We start from the raw sequence: 19,405 nt of genomic DNA on the forward strand, positions 1-19,405 counted from the left end.
CCTTTTTAAATTTCTTCATGCACATTGAATTTTGGAAAAGAATTAGAATTGTGTTGAACACGGCATGCATTATAAGATGAGGACCATTAAGCAGATGGGGTCCAAAAGTAGGCACCGTCTTTTATATATTACACGACAATATGCATGAAAGCTTCCATTTCTTAAAAAAGAAAAGGAAGACAAGACTTTCTTTTACTGGTTCACACGATTCAATGATTATATAATTTGTATGAGTTTTTTGTTTCAATATTTTGGGTTTCTTATACCATTTAAGTTAGAGCTCTTTACACCAATATTAATTAAACACCAAAAAGAAGGTGACATGCATTAATATTCTAGGTTCCCGGTTGTACAATCATTGCGTTTATCATCATCATACATAAAATTTTCTATTAAATTATAAGTTCATCAAATGTACTTTTTCGGGCCTCAAATAATATTCTAGTGCGTAGTAGATCCTTCATTCGTGATATTGATACTAAAAAGGGAACAACAACAAAAGAACTTTCCCGCAAGCTATTAGCTTTACTCTAATCCATATTATATGTCTGAACATTTTTGCGCATTCATTAAGAAAGACATTTTTGACAAATTAAGATTATCAAATTACAACAACGTAATATTTAGAACCAAATGGTGTGCTACAATTACTTCTGACATTCCATATCAGACATGCGACTTTTTCCAATTTAAGCGAATAACAACAATCAAACTTCTTTTTATTACAACAACAATCAAAGTTAATGTTTCAGCTGTGTCAATGTTGAAAACAAGTTGGTTTAGAATATTGAAAACAAGTTATTTACCAAAAACAAATGTTAAAACAAGTTTGTTTTTGGTTTAGAATATTGAATTTCAATGAATTATAACATTTCTTATGTCTTACGTTAGTGGTTAATTAAGGGCAATTTTTTTAGATGCATTTGCTCCCATCTCTATGTGGGACAAAGAAAATTAATTTTATGCATTAGTACTCAATGCATCTTCCGTGTTACGTATAGAAACGAAAAGTAAATATGGTGGAAATAGTTATATGGTTCGTATACATTAGATATCAAAAGTCTTTAAATATTAAATGACTGTATGCAAAAGTCTTTTCGTAATGAAAAATTCCTTTCCTAAGCAGTGTTTATCTTTAGCTTCTATTATCACCTTTTTTAAAGAAAAATGCTTTGATCTTTTTTCCAGTAAAAAAAAATTCAAAATATAAGAAGTAAATACACAAACAAGTCAAAAGGATTTCAATATATTTATGTTTGCATATATATATATATATATATATATATATATATATAATATTTGACCTTATATATACAAATATAATTTTTCAGCAAAGCAAATTCGTCCCGGCTTCGCCTCTTGGGGGTGTTTTTTTTTTTTTTGAGGAAATGGTAAGGAATGAGAGGATGTTTCGGAAAGTCCACAGAGACTAAGAAAAGTCCATAATCTCAGACTCTACTTAGCCGTAATTCTCTTTATCTTTCTTTCTTTCTTTTTGTGGTTCCAACCTTTCATTTCATTTCTCTCTCTCTATATATATATAACATATACTCCAAGTTAGGCCAACTTCCAATCCATTTTATGTTATTGGTGATGGAATTCTCAGTGACCAAAAAGAGGTGTTCTCAAAAAATAGGGGTTAGACAGTACAAGAAATCTTCAGTTCCTCGTTTGAAATGGACTCCTGAGCTACATGAACTCTTCATTGAAGCTGTTCAACATCTTGGAGGAGGAGAAAGTAAGTTTCCAAAAATAAATAAATTATCGGTTTCCTTAATATGCAGTTTTTTTAGTTGTTTATTTCTTGATCCATATTTCTTTCAAATTTTGATGCTTTGGCTATGTTTGGGTCGGGGGACAATAGAAAGAGTTTTGTAAAGATCAAGAATCATGGGATAATCATTAGTGAATTATGATGATCTATTAATTAGTAGAAATTGAGAATAAAAGAGTAACTTTTTGTTTTTAATTTGATAGAAGCAACTCCAAAGAGAATTCAACAGATGATGGCAGTTAAGGGATTGAAGATTTCTCATGTTAAAAGCCATCTCCAGGTATTATTAATAATACTGCACTTACAAGATGCATTATTGTTCTTTCTAAGTTTGCATAATACTAATCATTTATCAAATTTGAAATTCGTTTAAATGGAAATTTCAATTCTTTTTCTGGGAATTAAAGGGTTCCAGATCGAATACAGATCATGAAGTTTACGAAATGAGGAAAAAAAGGGAAGGGAATGACACACGTTTATAGTATGTTATATCTCGAGAAAAATGACTTGCAATTTGATTTCTTTAATATATCAAACAAGTTTGGCATGGGTATTTCCATTATTTGTGAGGGGTAAAAAGAGAAGATTAACTTGATCTATCTAGACTTAAGAATGCATATATTTTCCTTTCACTCCTTAATTTGAGTGAAAAATAAATTAGCATGCAAGTGATATTGTACCCAAAGTTTTAATTTATAATTGTCTAAAGATAACAGCCTAATGGTAATGTTATTTCAGGCAAGATTTCATTTCCAAGCTAGACCAAACGTTGGTTAGATCGGTCAAAAAAAAAAATGTAATACTTTTTCTTTTGTGTGTGTGTTCTTTTTGTTTTCCAATCACAGACTTTTATCACATGATGCTTATAATTAGATACTTAATTGATTAGGTTAGGTATGAAGCATGCTAGCCCTAGAAACCCCGCGATCATTGACTAATAAACCTTAAAAGTTTGAAATCCAGTCTGCTAATGAGCTGTTCCATCCTAAGCCATGCATAATTTCCTTTTTTTCTTAATAAAGATACTGCGTTTCTTTTCCTTTTTAAAATCATATCAAGCCCAAAATTTAATTAAAAGAAGTTGAAAATCAACAAAAAGAATGTCTTAGCGAAAAGTTATCAATGTAACCAATTTGTTTGGATTAACAAGACCAGCTGAGCTTAATTCCTGTAATTCCCTTGAGTAATTTTGAATCTGTTTCTTCCTTTTATAGGCTTTCAATTTAGGTTTTCTTTTTGTCATACTTTCACTTTTATGTACTCCCTCCTTTTCAGTTATGTGATGTACTTTCTTTCTTAATCTATTACAACGATGCTACACTTTTAGATTTTAAAATAATTCACTTTGATTTATACTTCTCAATTCTCATTTAACCCTTGATGAAAAGTTTTTATAACCCTTAAACGTTGAGCCAATTCAAACTATATTACATCAATTGGAACGTAGGAAGTAACTATTTTGATGTCTAGACTTTGTGTTCGTCAGTTTATGCATTTCAAACAATATGGTGGCCTTAAATTGAAAGCTTTATGTTTTCTGATTCCATTAATTGTTTGATTTGATTGAATTCTGAAAAATCAGATGTACAGAAACTTGAAGGAGCGAGCCAGCATCAATATTGTTAGGTCTGTGAACAACTTCCGTGAAGAGAGGCCACAATTCTCTTGGTCTTCTCCGCAGTAAGTCTCTATCTCCACAATTTTAATAACAAGTTTTGGGTTCGAGCTTTTAAAATGAAAAAAAATTGGGTAAAGAGCATTTTCCCGTTTAATAAACATTACATAGTGTGAATTCAAATTAATCGGGTATCAAAATAAGTACTAATTAAACACCTGGTGGAAACAAAAAAACACTTCTATATTATCTCTTCTTTCGTTCATTGGTTTTTAGCAGTATACTTATTATTATACTTCCTATGTCTCAATTTATGTGAAGATGTTTGGAGTATATACGAGGGATCAAACATCCAATAATCTTACGTATATGAAAAATATGTATACAAAAAAGAGTGTTATAAGTGAATATACTATAATTCAAATTATTTAAAGAGAGTTTGAGGGAGAGTGCTTAGTTAAATCACTAGCTGTTTCCTTTTTCTTTTCTTTTTTTTCCATTATATGAATTTAAATTCCCTTTACTTGACTGCAGAACGAAAGACATGGATCATTCAATGAATGCATTAATTAGTGCATTAGCTTACCAAAACATTACGACTTTTGGTTACGAATAACATCCAGCTAGTGTTCACTGAGTCAGCTAGTACAGTTAATCAACTCAGTGTAAATAATTCCATGACTTTGAGTGGCTATTTCTACCTAATGCCACTTTTTGTAAAGAAAGAGGTGAAAAAAGAAGAGGAAGAAGAAGAAAAGACAGACAATAATAAACAGTTACATATGAGATGACTTAAAAAAACTGTAGTCCATATACCGATGGCTCGTGATTTAATAATTGACCACATTTTTTGCTGCTCAAATTTGATTTTTAGTGTGATTTTATAGCAATAAAAGGCAATTTTGTTAAATCATAGTATTTAATTATATAGAATTATGAAGACATCTAACTTTTCATTACACACTTTTGCAGGCATGTGTGTGAAACACTAGAACATCCTTCAAAGAGCAGCAAGCAGATAGAACCTGGAAGTCAATTGTCTTACAAAGCAAGAATCAATGAATATAGTGAACCAATTGGTGAAAATATATATAATTGTGACCAGCAGGTTTGATGAGTTTCTTTAATTCCTGACTCATTCATTTCCTCTAAGATAGATAAAGATTTATATGGTATCGTGAAGACAACTTGGTTATTTACGAATAGTGAATCCTTTTCCTAATTAGAGATTTTGGGTTCGAACAATGGGAATCAGTGGCGGAGCCACATTAGAATACCGCTTGCTCAAATTTTTTATTTGTTATACATGTATATTACAAGCTAAAAGTAATAAAATGCATGATAAATACAAGGCCGGATTCAATCCCTTTTGATTTGAAACAAAAGCTTGATATAACCTTTTTTTATTTTATAAAAAATGAATTTTCTTAATAAAATCTCTAGCTCCGCCACTGTTTGGAATATAAAATCATTTTGCAGGGAGCGCTTTACCTCATTGGTTTTACTCGTCGCGAATCCAATTAGTTGTCGGACCAGTGAACTACGGACATTATTTTAAATTTCATTTTCTTTGTGTGATTTCAGGAAGCACAAGGGAGTTTAAGCAGTGGAATGACAAAGGAAGAACAAGATGGTGGTGGTCCAACTAGTGAAATTTGTGAGTTTCCACAAGCAGATGGTGAATGTGAAAGAGAGATCAATTTTTGGCCTTTGGATGATCATCAAAATTCCCAGTCTGATGATCATAATAAATTACATTGTACCAAGGACAATTCTCACATTAACCTAGATTTATCTATCTCTTCTTGTTTCTATTGTTAATTAAGGTAATATAGAGTAGTCCCCTAGAAAGCTTGTAGAGTACTATTTGTCTTGTATTTTATACGTTAATGTGGGATCACAATAATACTGGCATTTGTATCTAGGCGCCCAGTAGTTTTTGTACTAATCATGAACAAAGAAATTCTAGTGGATTATTTAATTCTTACCATTTGGCTCTTCCTTTTCTAGATTTTGTCAGTATGTTGTATATTTCTAGGTATATCCTCAATTTTGAGAAAAAGATTGTAATGAGAACGCTCAAAAGAATGTGGTCCTATATATGACATTGAACATGGAAACAGTTCTCTTTTTTATATGCCTTAAAGATAACGTGCAGAAATAATTCAAGAAATTGTATTGCTAGCTATATGTACAAAAAGGTGGATGTAATTAGTGCATATGTTACGGGTTCAATCAAACTCAATAAGTAAACCCAGTCAAACTCAATAAGTACAAATAGCTAATAGATTGTAAATAATCTATTCGCATTAATCAAGCAGTTGGATGCATAAGGGAAGTGCAGTTTGTGAAACCTTAGTCGGTATATATGCAGTACACCGAATTGGTTGTAGTAAATTTCAAATTCAACTCATAATATTCAAAATCTGAATTCGCTATACATAGGCCGACAAAGAATATTTTCTTAAACAAAAATCACTAATAGATATTGTTAGTGGCATGACGACTAACGGAAAAGTATTGAAAAAGTTAAAGTTGCTGAAAATGTAACTGCACCCTCTGAGTTAAGAGTTTTCCACGAGTGGATCTGAAAGACGAGTATTTAGGCTACTAAAGACCTCAATAATTTGAAACTTCATCTAGAAGGTTAATTGTTGACGTATAAAATGTCCTTGAATCAATAGACATTTCAAACAATGAAGGAAATATTGCAAACCAAAATTGACCAATCTAAAAACAAATGAAAAACTTTACATCTGGAGAAACATAACCAAAAAGCCAAAATTTCAAAGGTAGAGGACAAGGGGGAGTGTTATATGTATGTGGCTATGTGCTAAACTAACAACATTCTCAGGGATATTTAGAAAAACCTATTCAAATGACACACTTAGGGTATGTTTGGCATAGGCGATCTTTTTAATTTCTCATGTTTGATTGGTCAAACTATTTTGAAATTTATTCTTAAAAAATGACTTTCCTAATGAAAATTGAAAATACAAATTCCATAAATGGCGTTTTATGCTAATTGTCCCCCACATTCGGCCCACTCACAAGCCTATCCCCCCAAAAAAACCGACCCTGTAGCGCTAGCGCTTCGTGTCTGAGTAAACAGAAGTGAGATCTTTCTAGTTTCCTACTCGGAACATATATTACCAATTGTCTAATGGACAACAAAAACGTAAAATCTGGTGCTTCATTAAACCTGAGGGGAAAATGGTAAGCTTTTTTTTTTTTTTTTTTTTAATTGTTGAGGCCTCCTCGGACCCGCCTCTCCCAGAAACACCCTCACCCCTTATCCCCTCCACCCCCATCCACCTAATTACCTCTCTCATGCTATTTACCTAAATTATATATAAATGTTATGGGAACGATATATATTTTCCATTTACTAACATTTTCCTTCATACCAAACACACCCTTAAACAAGACTTCATTTTGTTCTGGTTTAGTTAGAGTTCGCACAACATAGTATTAGGGAGAATTTTAGAGGGTTCACCTAGTTGCCAAATTTTCTACTATATAATAAGTGGGAGTTAGAGGACGAACACAGCATTAAAGCATTGTACAAAAAGCAAAGTAGTCTGTACTTTTAAAGGGTCTGTAGTACTTTCCCCTATTCTCATTTAATATTTAGATTACACGTGGTTAGTTTATTGTTTGTGCAATAACAGGTGTCTATATTTCCAAGCTTTATAACAGAAATAAATGAAGTACTTCTTCCGCCCAAATACTCTTCCATCCAAATTAATTAAATCTTTCCCATATAACCTTTAGTAATAAATATTCTAGAAAATAGTCAATTTTGATTATAATATATTTATTGGAGAGAGATAGGAGTAAGATAATAAAATACATATTTTATTTATGATTTCTTAAGAGGCTTGCAAAAGGAAAAATGACGAGTAATATGGGACAGAAGGAGTATATATTTTATCATAATATTCATATTTATTGGTGTAAGTCTCAATAGCCTTCGAAAATGATTTGAAAATGAGTAATCAATGTGAAGGGTAAATATAATAATAAGAACAAAGATTTCTTTGTCTTGATATGTTAACATGGTCAAGTAAAAATAAACGGAAGGAGTGACTTTTATCCCCGTTTTTCTTCTTTGTCAATACTTTAAACATGAAGAGAGGACGAACAATAGTACTGAGTGTTTATTCTCAATAGCCTCAGAAAATGATTTGGAAATGAGTAATTAATGTCCAGGGTAAAACAAGAAGAAGAACAATAGCAGTGCAAATTTGTACCAAAAGTTATATAAATTATACACTTTAATCAACTATTTTTTATCCCACTTGGACATATGTCATAGTACTGAGTATTTATTCTCTTCTCATGTATACACGTATGCACTTCAATTTTAATTCTCCTACACATAACTTGTCCACTTTTGACTTTTTATGTTCTTTATGAATTAATAAATGAAGTATATATTTTATCATAATATCCATATTTATTGGTGTATAGTCTCAATAGCCTCAAAAAATGATTTGAAAATGAGTAATTAATGTCCAGGGTAAAATAAGAAGAAGAAAAAATTCTTTTTCTTGATATGTTAACGTGGACAAGTAAAAGTGAAGAGAGGGAGTAACTTTTATCCCCGTTTTCCTTTTTGTCAATACTTTACTTATTTTAGTCTCCTTTACAGTCTCTGATTATTGTTTCTTTACATTTATAAAATGTATTACTTTATATTTTCATTTCGGAATTAAAATTTAGTGATTTGCGATATAACATATATCTTTCTAATTTTGAGTTCTTTGTAACCATATTTTTAATCTATAATTGTTAATATAAAAAATGATAATATATTTTTAATGAATTTAATAAAAATATTTTATTAGTTTTGCTTTTAAAAAAATCCAATATATTCAACAATGGTTCTTATGTTTGGATCTGAACAGTTAGTTAATTGAAATAGATATCAACCTGTCGGTATACATATAAGATATTAAAGAATTTAAAAGAAAAAATTTAGAATCAAAATATTAATTTTCCCTCATATTCTAACTAATTTTCTTTTTCACATAGATGAACAACTTTTATTGTCATGACAATGAGAAAAAAGTCCGGATCTTTTCATCTCAAAGACTTAATTTTATCATATGTTTTTAATTTTTAAACTCCATTTTTTAATTATAACTAAATTTATGGTACATAAAATATATTTTGTATATGTTGTTATATATAATAACAATTAAAATATTTTTAAATGTTATTTTTAAAATACAAACCTTACAGACTGGCTAATTAAAGTAAATAGACATATCCGGCCCGTGCATCGCACCGGCATGTATTGCTAGTTCTTAGATATGCTCCTTGGAGGAATGTGTGGAATTCGTTTAATACGTTGAAAAGCCTTTGAGAAAGAACGTGGCCCTCTATCAGTGAGGATTAAATAGACACTATGCGGTTATTTGGTTCTCAACAAAGATATTTATCCTGCAATTGCTAATATGCACTATGGGATTAATATGTGATGGATAATACTAATGTTTTGATATAAAAGTAATATTAGTATTAGCTAATATTCATTATCAAACACTAGATAAATGTGATTCTAAATTTTATTTCGATATGTTCTACTTGTTGGAATTTCATATTCCACAAACTTAGATTTACAAAGAACAATGAAAGAAAAGAGAAAAGAAAACAGAAGACAAGATGAAGTGGGCAATTTACAGAGAACAACTCCCAATGTTTTCAAAGACCCAGCTGATTTTGATACACAAAACAGCCGACAAGATGAAATGGGCAAAAGGGATACCTGTCAACATACAAAGAAATAGGAATTAACAATTAGACATAAATTTGAATAGGGAATAATATTGTACAGATGAAAAAGTTTGATAGGTTAGTTCGTACAAGTTTGTTAAAGTAGATTCCTTTTGTTGTGTATATAAACGTGCACTGTGTACAATGAAAAACACAGAGAAAATTTCCAGATCTGCTTTATTTTATTGTTTCATTTTTAACATGGTATCAGAGCAGGGATAAACATCCTGCTAATTTCCAGATCTTCTCTTCATTGTTTTGTTCACAATTTCAATTTTTTTTCTCTCTTTCGAATTTTAATTTTCTGCTAAGATTTTTTTTTTAAAATTCTTATTCCATCATGAGTGATGAATCAACTAAGGTAGCTAAGGTGGTTGAATCCAAGTTAATGGATTTCAGTCACCTCTATTATCTTCATTCATCAGATTTCCCTGGTATGAATCTGGTGAATTCCACTTTTGATGACAAAGGGTATGGAGGCTGGCGTAGGTCAGTTCTCATTGCTTTATCAGCCAAAAATAAAATAGGTTTTATAGATGGCACATGTAAAGAACCTGCTATTGATTTCACAGATCACAAATTGTGGAGCAGGTGTAATGACATGGTGTTGTCTTGGCTCTTAAATTCACTTTCAAAAGAAATTTCTGATAGTGTCATATACTCAAAAACTGCTAAAGCTTTATGGACAGACCTTGAGGAAAGGTTTGGTCAATCAAATGGGGTAAATTATACCATCTCCAAAAGGAACTAAGTGATTTAGTTCAGGGATCTAATGATATAGCAACATATTTTACCAAGTTGAAGAAACTTTGGAATGAACTAGACACTCTTAATGCTGACATAAACTGTGGGTGTAATTGCAGCTGTGGAGGAAAGAACAAACTGACCAAATCTATACAAGATGAGAGACTTATGCATTTTCTGATGGGTCTAAATGATTCATATACATCAGTGTTACACCTCGGAAAAATTTTCCGTTGGTACGTAAGTGAACGAACTAGTCATAAGTATGAGTGCATGAGGTCCATGAGCAAGAAACGATGTTTGATGACCTTAGGCGAGATTTCGAAGGTATCCGATGTGAGATGAGAAAGTTGACTAAGTTAAGATGAGATATAAGGTGAGCAATGCATGTGCATGGACGTGGGTGATTAAAATGAGAAGTCTAAGAGATATGAAAAGTTGCAGATTTGAAATATGCCCAATGGTCGTAAAGTGCAAAATACGGACCGTAAATTGGTATACGGTCCGTAAACTGGCAGTCGTAAATTACCATGCAAGACTTCAACTTTCTGCCCAGTTGAGAAATGGTAAAATACGACCAGGAGGACGGACCGTAAAGTGATTTACGGCCCGTAAACCATGGTCGTAAATCACCATGCATGCAGCCAAAGTTTCTGGTTCTGGAAATGGTTAAAGACGACCACGAGGGACGGTCCGTAAAGTGGAATACGGACCGTAAACCTCCATGGACGACCACTGTTCACCCAGCACAGATTTTTGCAATTCATTAAATAAAGGAACCAACACTTATTTTATTTCATTACAACATTACACCACTTCTCTCTAAAACCTCTCTCTACATTCTTTATACAAGTTTTCAAGGATATTTGAGGATCAACAACATAAAACAAGGTGAATCAAGAGTAAGAACATCATCAAAGATCATCTAGGTCAAGAAATCCAAATGGAGAAAAACTAGGGTTTTGCTCAAAGTGGAGTATTATTAATCAAAGCTTGTTCCTACAACTTCTAAGGTAAGATTCATGATTTTTACATGATGTTTAAGGTATTGAAGAGTTGAAATACTTGGATTGTAGAAAATATGGTCAAGTAGGTCATGAATGATGAATAGTGACATTTTGAGGAATAATTTGAATTGAATCATGAATGTTGTCGTGTTGTGATATGAATGAATTGTAAATGGTACTAAGATCATGAACTAGACACTTTAGACGAATGGACGAAGTTGGATGTTATGACTATGAATATGGGTGAATTAGAGGCAAATTAAGGAATCTAGATAATGTGGATAATGTGAATGACTAATGGCCATCGTTATGATATTAATGAAGGTATAAACGCTAGCATTGGAAGGAAGCGTGCAAGTGTAGAATAGTCCGACGAAAAGGTATGTAAGGCTAACCCTTCTTTCATAAGGCATGGTTCCTTGGCCAAACTCTTAAATCCTCTATATGAGTATGTTGTATTCAAACGATTGACACTCGGAGCTCATAAGCTCACGATCCTCGATATGTGCTACGATTGTACTACGCACCCTATATGACGAGTAAGCATAAGATATAGATGTAGCGAAAATGATGATGATAGTGATGACGATGATAATAATAATGATGCTAAAGGTGCCTACAGGCTATTATACTTACATGTGCCTATGAAGGGCTATAATGACACCCCGAGCTTATAACGCCGGGTAGGATATATGTATATGAATATGTATAAAGTATGTATACGATTACGAAACGCGCGCACACCTCTACAGATGGTACGGATAACCCTGAAGCCTTGGTAGGGCCAGGTATGAGTAACCTTGAGCCTTGGTTAGCCAAGTATGTATGAAACACCGATCCTATGAGGTCGGGTATGCTATGTAAATGCCATGTATATGAAATGACTATGCATATAATATGAATATGAATGTGATAAGACTATGTATAAGCATACGAATAAGGACATGTATACGGATATGAGCACAAGTATGGTACGAGTACTATTATGGAATACGGATGATGACGTAGGTGTACAAATACGTATGAAAAATGGAAAGTCCTACGAAAGGCAGGTAAGCGCTATGACGATGATATTATTGTCCCCCCCCCCCCCCCCCTCCTATGCTATTTAATATGTTGTTCATAATGCTTATTTATTGATGTTGCTCATGCTTTACATACTCAGTACATTCTTCGTACTGACGTCCTTTTGTTTGTGGACGCTGCGTCATGCCCGCAGGTGCACAGGGAGACAGACTTGATCCATAGCTGCCTATTCGGAGATTACATAGAGAGCTCCATTTCCTTCGGAGCCATATCTTTTGGGTAGTCATTCTTTTGTGTATATAATTATGGGCATAGCGGGGTCCTGTCCCGCTAATGTGATATGTTATACTCTTAGAGGCTCGTAGACATGTGTGTGTGTGGGTAGATGTGTTTGGCCTTGTTGGCCTATGTTTTGTATATCATTTTGTCGGCCACATTGGCCCATGTACATTGATGTGGCATAGATGCCTATGATGATATAAATGTGATGTTGTCCAAATGGGACTAGTTGACGAATGAATGGAAATGCATGTATAATTATGTGGCTCACCTAGATGTAAGCATAAGAGTAAGCTAAGAGGGTGCCCGAGTGGGCTAGCACCGGGTGCTCGTCGCGGCCCCGAGTTGGGTCGTGACAAAAGTAGTATCAGAGCAGTTCAGTCCTAGGGTATGTCTACGAGCCGTGTCTAGTAGAGTCTTGGTTATGGGTATGTTGCGCGCCACACTTATAAACAAGAAGCTGCGGACATTTTAAGAATAAATGACCTTTTTTCTTCATAAGAATCGTGCGATAGAGCTATGATGTAGGATTTTCTTGCTCATAAATCGTGTGTTGTGTATTTCAGAGATGCCTAAAAAGGGAAAGACTACGGCAGCCCAAAAGGGCAAGACGGTGGAAGAGAAGCGGGCTAAGAAAGCACCGCCACCGGTAGTAGAGGAAAGTGAGTCCCAGGGTGCGGCTCAATCTCAGTCCTCGCAGACAGTGCCCGTCTCTGAGGAGCGTGAGGGAGCCACAGCCCCAGCTCCAGCACCTCCAGCTCCTCCACCAAATGCTTCGGGCCAAGATGTAAAAGAGGCCATTACTTTATTGACTCAATTGGTTGCGGCCCAGGCTCAGAGGCACAGTTCAGGGTATAGTGATAAGGCTGTTAGTGCAAGAGCCCGTGATTTCATTACTTTGAACCCTCCGGAATTCTTTGGGTCAAAGCCGGAGGAGGACCCTCAGGATTTCATCGATGGTATGCTAAGGACGCTCCGATTGATACATGCTTCAGACACCGAGTCGGTAGAGCTAGCGTCATATAGATTGAGAGATGTCTCGATCCAGTGGTATACAGTATGGATGGCTTCACGGGGAGCCAATGCACCTCCCCAGGTATGGCAAGAGTTTGTAGATGCTTTTCTCCGTCATTATATGCCCCCAGAAGTTCGGCGAGCTAGGGCCGATAAATTCTTAAATTTGAGGCAAGGCAGTATGAGTGCCCTAGAGTATAGCCTCCGTTTTAACTCCTTGGCCAGGTATGCTTTGGCCATGGTAGCAGATATGGGCGACAGGGTACACCAATTTGTAAAGGGCCTAGGGCCCCATCTGATGGACAAATGCTTGACTGCGTCCCTTCAGGACAGTATGGATATTGCACGCATTCAGGCACATGCTCAGAACTTAGAAGAAAGCCTACAGCAGCGGAGAAGTGAACGTGAACAGGATAGGGGACATAGCAAGAGGGCCAGATCTTCGGGCCCAATAAGTGAGTCCAGAAGCGGACACAGGCAAGCGTTCCCTAGACATTCAGGCTATTCTATGACCAGTGCACCTCCATGGTTTTCAGGCCAGAGCCTTGATAGATCTACTCATCCCGGGTCGAGTCAGAGTTATTCGGGGTCCCAGTTTAGAGGTGATTCAGGCCAGTCAAGGCCACCTATACCACGATGTTCCCAGTGTGGGAAGTCGCATTAGGGTCAATGCCGATTGGGTTCAGATGTTTGCTATTCATGTGGTCGACCAGGCCATATTATGCGTGATTGCCCCTCAGTACATGGTAGAGGTAGGACCCAACTATCAAGGTCGGTAGCTGGATCTTCGGCATCTGTACGCCCTACGGGGCCAGGTTCACATGCGCCAGTCGGCCATGGTAGAGGTAGAGGCAGAGCTCCCAGTACTAGCGGTCCTCAGCACCGTATTAATGCCTTGGCTGGACGCCAAGATCTAGAGTCTTCTCCTGACGTGGTCACAGGTATATTATCGGTATTCTCTCATGATGTATATGCTTTGATTGATCCGGGCTCCACGTTATCATATGTTACTCCTTATATTGCGGGTCAATTTATAGTTGAGCCGGAGTCGATCAAATCTTTTGAGGTGTCCACACCCGTGGGTGAATCGGTAATAGCTAGCCGAGTATATAGGGATTGTATAGTCACGATTTGTGACCGTCGTACCATGATTGATTTGCATGAGCTAGAAATGGTAGATTTTGATGTTATTATGGGCATGGATTGGTTGGCTTCTTGTTATGCCAATGTTGATTGCCGAATGAAGGTGGTTCGTTTCTAGTTTCCGTGAGAACCAGTCTTAGAATGGAAAGGGAATGCGGCATCACCAAAAGGTAGATTTATTTCTTATCTAAAGGCAAGGAAGATGATCACGAAAGGATGTATTTATCATCTAGTGCGAGTTCAAGATGTAGAAGCTGAATCGCCGACCCTTCAATCAGTTCTCGTAGTGAACGAATTTCCGGATGTGTTCCCGGAAGAGCTTCGAGGCCTTCCTCCCGAACGGGAGATTGATTTTACCATTGATGTGTTGCCAGGCACCACACCTATATCTATTCCTCCATATAGAATGGCACCCGCAGAATTGAAAGAGTTGAAGGAGCAATTGAAGGACTTGCTTGATAAAGGCTTCATTAGGCCTAGTTCATCCCCGTGGGGAGTGCCCGTATTGTTCGTCCGAAAGAAAGATGGCTCCCTGAGAATGTGCATTGATTATAGGCAATTGAATAAAGTAACGATTAAGAATAAATATCCTCTCCCAAGGATTGATGACCATTTTGATCAATTGCAAGGCGCCAAATGGTTTTCAAAGATTGATTTGAGGTCCGGGTATCATCAAGTGAGGGTTAGGGAGAAAGATATCCCTAAGACAACCTTCAGAATGAGATATGATCATTTTGAATTCCGGGTGATGTCATTTGGGCTAACTAATGCGCCAGCGGTGTTTATGGATTTGATGAATAATGTGTTCCGGTCCTTTCTAGACTTATTTATAATCGTATTCATTAATGATATTTTGGTGTATTCTAGATCCGAAGCAGAACATGCGGATCATTTGCGTATTGTCCTTGGAGTTCTTCGAACTCGAGAATTGTTTGCAAAGTTTGCCAAATGTGAGTTCTGGTTGAACTCAGTGGCATTTTTAGGGCATATTGTGGCAGCCGATGGTATTCGAGTGAATAGTCAAAAGATTGAGGCCGTGAAAACTTGGCCAAGACCCACAACTCCTACAGAGGTTCGTAGCTTTCTGGGCTTAGCAGGTTATTACAGGAGATTCGTTGAAGGTTTTTCCTCTATTTCTGCACCACTCACAAAGTTGACACAGAAATCAGCCAAGTTTCAATGGACAGATGCTTGCGAACGTAGTTTCCAAGAGTTAAAGGGTCGATTGACTTCTGCCCCAGTTCTGACACTTCCAGAGGGATTGGAAGGATACGATGTGTATTGCGACGCTTCAGGTGTTGGGCTAGGCTGCGTGTTGATGCAACATGGCAAGGTGATTGCGTATGCTTCAAGGCAATTGCGGAAACATGAGCAGAATTATCCTACCCATGACTTAGAATTGGCTGCGGTGGTCCATGCATTAAAGATATGGAGACATTACTTATATGGTGTCCACGTGGATATTTACACAGATCATAAGAGTCTTCAATACATCTTCAAGCAGAAAGAGTTGAATTTGCGGCAACGACGATGGCTAGAGTTGCTAAAAGACTATGATGTTGAGATCCTGTACCACCCCGGAAAGGCAAATGTGGTGGCTGATGCTCTTAGCCATAGGTCGATGGGAAGTCTAAGTGATGTACGACCAGAAAAGAAAGAGATGTCCCGTGAGCTTCAACAGTTAGCTAGCCTAGGAGTCCGAGTAATGGACTCAGGTAGCAGCGGAGCTACTATCCAGAATACCGCAGTCTCATCGCTAGTGGCAGAAGTGAAAGAGCGACAATATGAGGATCCCATGCTAATGCAGTACAGAAATACACTCCCTCAGAAAAAGGAGTCATCATTTGACATTTCAGGAGACGGAGCTCTCCGATGTTGAGGAAGATTATGTGTTCCTGATGTGGCAAGTTTACGCCACCAGATTTTGAGAGAAGCTTATAGTTCCCGTTATTCTGTTCACCCCGGAGCGACGAAGATGTATCATGATCTTAAGTCTATATATTGGTGGAATGGGATGAAGAAAGATATAGCGGAATCCGTAGCTCAGTGTCCTAATTGCCAACAAGTGAAGATTGAACACCAAAAGCCGGGTGGATTGTTGCAAGCTATGGAAATCCCAACTTGGAAGTGGGAAGTGATTAACATGGACTTCATTTAAGGATTACCCCGTTCTCGACGTAAGTATGATTCCATATGGGTGATTGTGGATAGACTCACCAAGTCAGCTCATTTCTTACCGGTCAGGACGACCTATGAGGCAGAAGATTATGCGAAGCTTTATCTTAAAGAGATAGTAAAACTCCATGGCGTCTCGGTATCTATTATCTCCGACAGAGGGACTTAGTTTACAACTAAGTTTTGGAGGTCTTTCCAAGAGGGTTTAGGGACCCGAGTTAGCCTTAGCACGACATTTCATCCCCAGACCGATGGACAAGCTAAACATACTATTCAGACTCTTGAGGATATGTTACGAGCATGTATGATAGATTTTGGAGGGAATTGGGATGATCATTTGCCACTCATTGAATTTGCTTACAATAATAGTTATCATTCCAGCATTCAAATGGCACCATATGAAGCTTTATATGGGCGAAGGTGTAGATCCCCAATTGGGTGGTTTGAAACCGGAGAAACTAAATTGATAGGGCCAGACTTGGTCCAGCAAGCTATAGAGAAGGTCAAACTTATACAAGATCGGTTGTTAGCAGCCCAAAGTCGTCAGAAATCCTATGCGGATAATCGTCGAAGAGACTTGGAGTTCAAAGTGAAGGATTGGGTATTCTTGAAAGTGTCGCCAATGAAAGGTGTTATGAGATTTGGCAAAAAGGGGAAGCTTAGTCCCCGGTATATTGGACCATATGAGATTGTGCGCAAAATAGGCAAAGTGGCCTATGAGTTAGATCTACCTCCGGAATTGGAGTCAGTCCATCCAGTATTTCATGTCTCGATGCTTCGAAAATGTGTTGGATATCCCACTAGGATCGTCCCAGTAAATGATGTGCAAGTGACAGAGAAATTAACTTATGAAGAGGTACCCATTGCCATATTAGACAGGCAAGTACGGAGGCTTAGAAACAAAGAGGTGGCCTCGGTTAAGGTTCTATGGAGAAGCAGTAAACGAGAGGAGATGACATGGGAAGCAGAAGAAAGTATGCGATCCAAATACCCACATTTATTTTAGCCCTTGGAAGAAGCCCAAGATGAGACGTCAAGATCATAAGGTATGTATATTTCCTTTTATGCTTTTGGGTCATGTGTGGCCAAAAATTTTATGTTGTTATGTTGTGGCCCTGTGTGGCATCGATATTATGGGTTGTTGTGGCAGGATGGTAGCGCCATATTATAAGGGGAACTCTGGCGAAATTTTTGTAGAACTCCGGAGCACTTTAACATTCGGGGACGAATGTTCTTAAGGGGGGGAGAATGTTACACCTCGAAAAAAATTTCCGTTGTTACGTAAGTAAACGAACTAGTGATAAGTATGAGTGCATGAGGTCCATGAGCAAGAAACGACGTTTGATGACCTTAGGCGAGATTTCGAAGGTATCCGATGTGAGATGAGAAAGTTGGCTAAGTTAAGATGAGATATAAGGTGAGCAATGCATGTGCATGGACGTGGGTGATTAAAATGAGAAGTCTAAGAGATATGAAAAGTTGCAGATTTGAAATCTGCCCAGTGGTCGTAAAGTGCAAAATACGGACCGTAAATTGGTATACGGTCCGTAAACTGGCAGTCGTAAATTACCATGCAAGACTTCGACTTTTTGCCCAGTTGAGAAATGGTAAAATACGACCAGGAGGACGGACCGTAAAGTGATTTACGGCCCGTAAACCATGGTCGTAAATCACCATGCATGCAGCCAAAGTTTCTGGTTCTGGAAATGGTTAAAGACGACCACGAGGGACGGTCCGTAAAGTGGAATACGGACCGTAAACCTCCATGGACGACCATTGTTCACCCAGCACAGATTTTTGCAATTCATTAAATAAAGGAACCAACACTTATTTTATTTCATTACAACATTACACCACTTCTCTCTAAAACCTCTCTCTACATTCTTTATACAAGTTTTCAAGGATATTTGAGGATCAATAACATAAACAAGGTGAATCAAGAGTAAGAACATCATCAAAGATCATCTAGGTCAAGAAATCCAAATGGAGAAAAACTAGGGTTTTGCTCAAAGTGGAGTATTATTAATCAAAGCTTGTTCCTACAACTTCTAAGGTAAGATTCATGATTTTTACATGATGTTTAAGGTATTGAAGAGTTGAAATACATGGATTGTAGAAAATATGGTCAAGTAGGTCATGAATGATGAATAGTGACATTTTGAGGAATAATTTGAATTGAATCATGAATGTTGTCGTGTTGTGATATGAATGCATTGTAAATGGTACTAAGATCATGAACTAGACACTTTACACGAATGGACGAAGTTGGATGTTATGACCATGAATATGGGTGAATTAGAGGCAAATTAAGGAATCTAGATAATGTGGATAATGTGAATGACTAATGGACATCGTTATGATATTAATGAAGGTATAGACGCTAGCATTGGAAGGAAGCGTGCAAGTGTAGAATAGTCCGATGAAAAGGTATGTAAGGCTAACCCTTCTTTCATAAGGCATGGTTCCTTGGCCAAACTCTTAAATCCTCTATATGTGTATGTTGTATTCAAACGATTGACACTCCGAGCTCATAAGCTCACGATTGTACTACGCACCCCATATGACGAGTAAGCATAAGATATAGATGTAGCGAAAATGATGATGATAGTGATGACGATGATAATAATAATAATGCTAAAGGTGCCTACGGGATATTATACTTACATGTGCCTATGAAGGGCTATAATGACACCCCGAGCTTATAACGCCGGGTAGGATATATGTATATGAATATGTATAAAGTATGTATACGATTACGAAACGCGCGCACACCTCTGCAGATGGTACGGATAACCCTGAAGCCTTGGTAGGGCCAGGTATGAGTAACCTTGAGCCTTGGTTAGCCAA

General features: G+C 36.7%; 1 protein-coding gene across 1 annotated transcript; it reads left to right on the forward strand.

The window, feature by feature from the left end:
• Positions 1-1,413: 1,413 nt before the first annotated feature.
• LOC132619275 (myb family transcription factor MPH1-like) lies at positions 1,414-5,376 on the forward strand. Its single transcript, XM_060334223.1, has 5 exons — positions 1,414-1,738; positions 1,978-2,054; positions 3,357-3,454; positions 4,362-4,497; positions 4,974-5,376. The coding sequence occupies exons 1-5, from the start codon at positions 1,582-1,584 to the stop codon at positions 5,208-5,210; spliced, it is 705 nt and encodes a 234-aa protein (XP_060190206.1). The 5' UTR covers positions 1,414-1,581; the 3' UTR covers positions 5,211-5,376.
• The last annotated feature ends 14,029 nt before the right edge of the window (positions 5,377-19,405 follow it).

Source organism: Lycium barbarum, chromosome 11 (genome assembly GCF_019175385.1).
Source record: "Lycium barbarum isolate Lr01 chromosome 11, ASM1917538v2, whole genome shotgun sequence".
NCBI lineage: Eukaryota > Viridiplantae > Streptophyta > Magnoliopsida > Solanales > Solanaceae > Lycium > Lycium barbarum.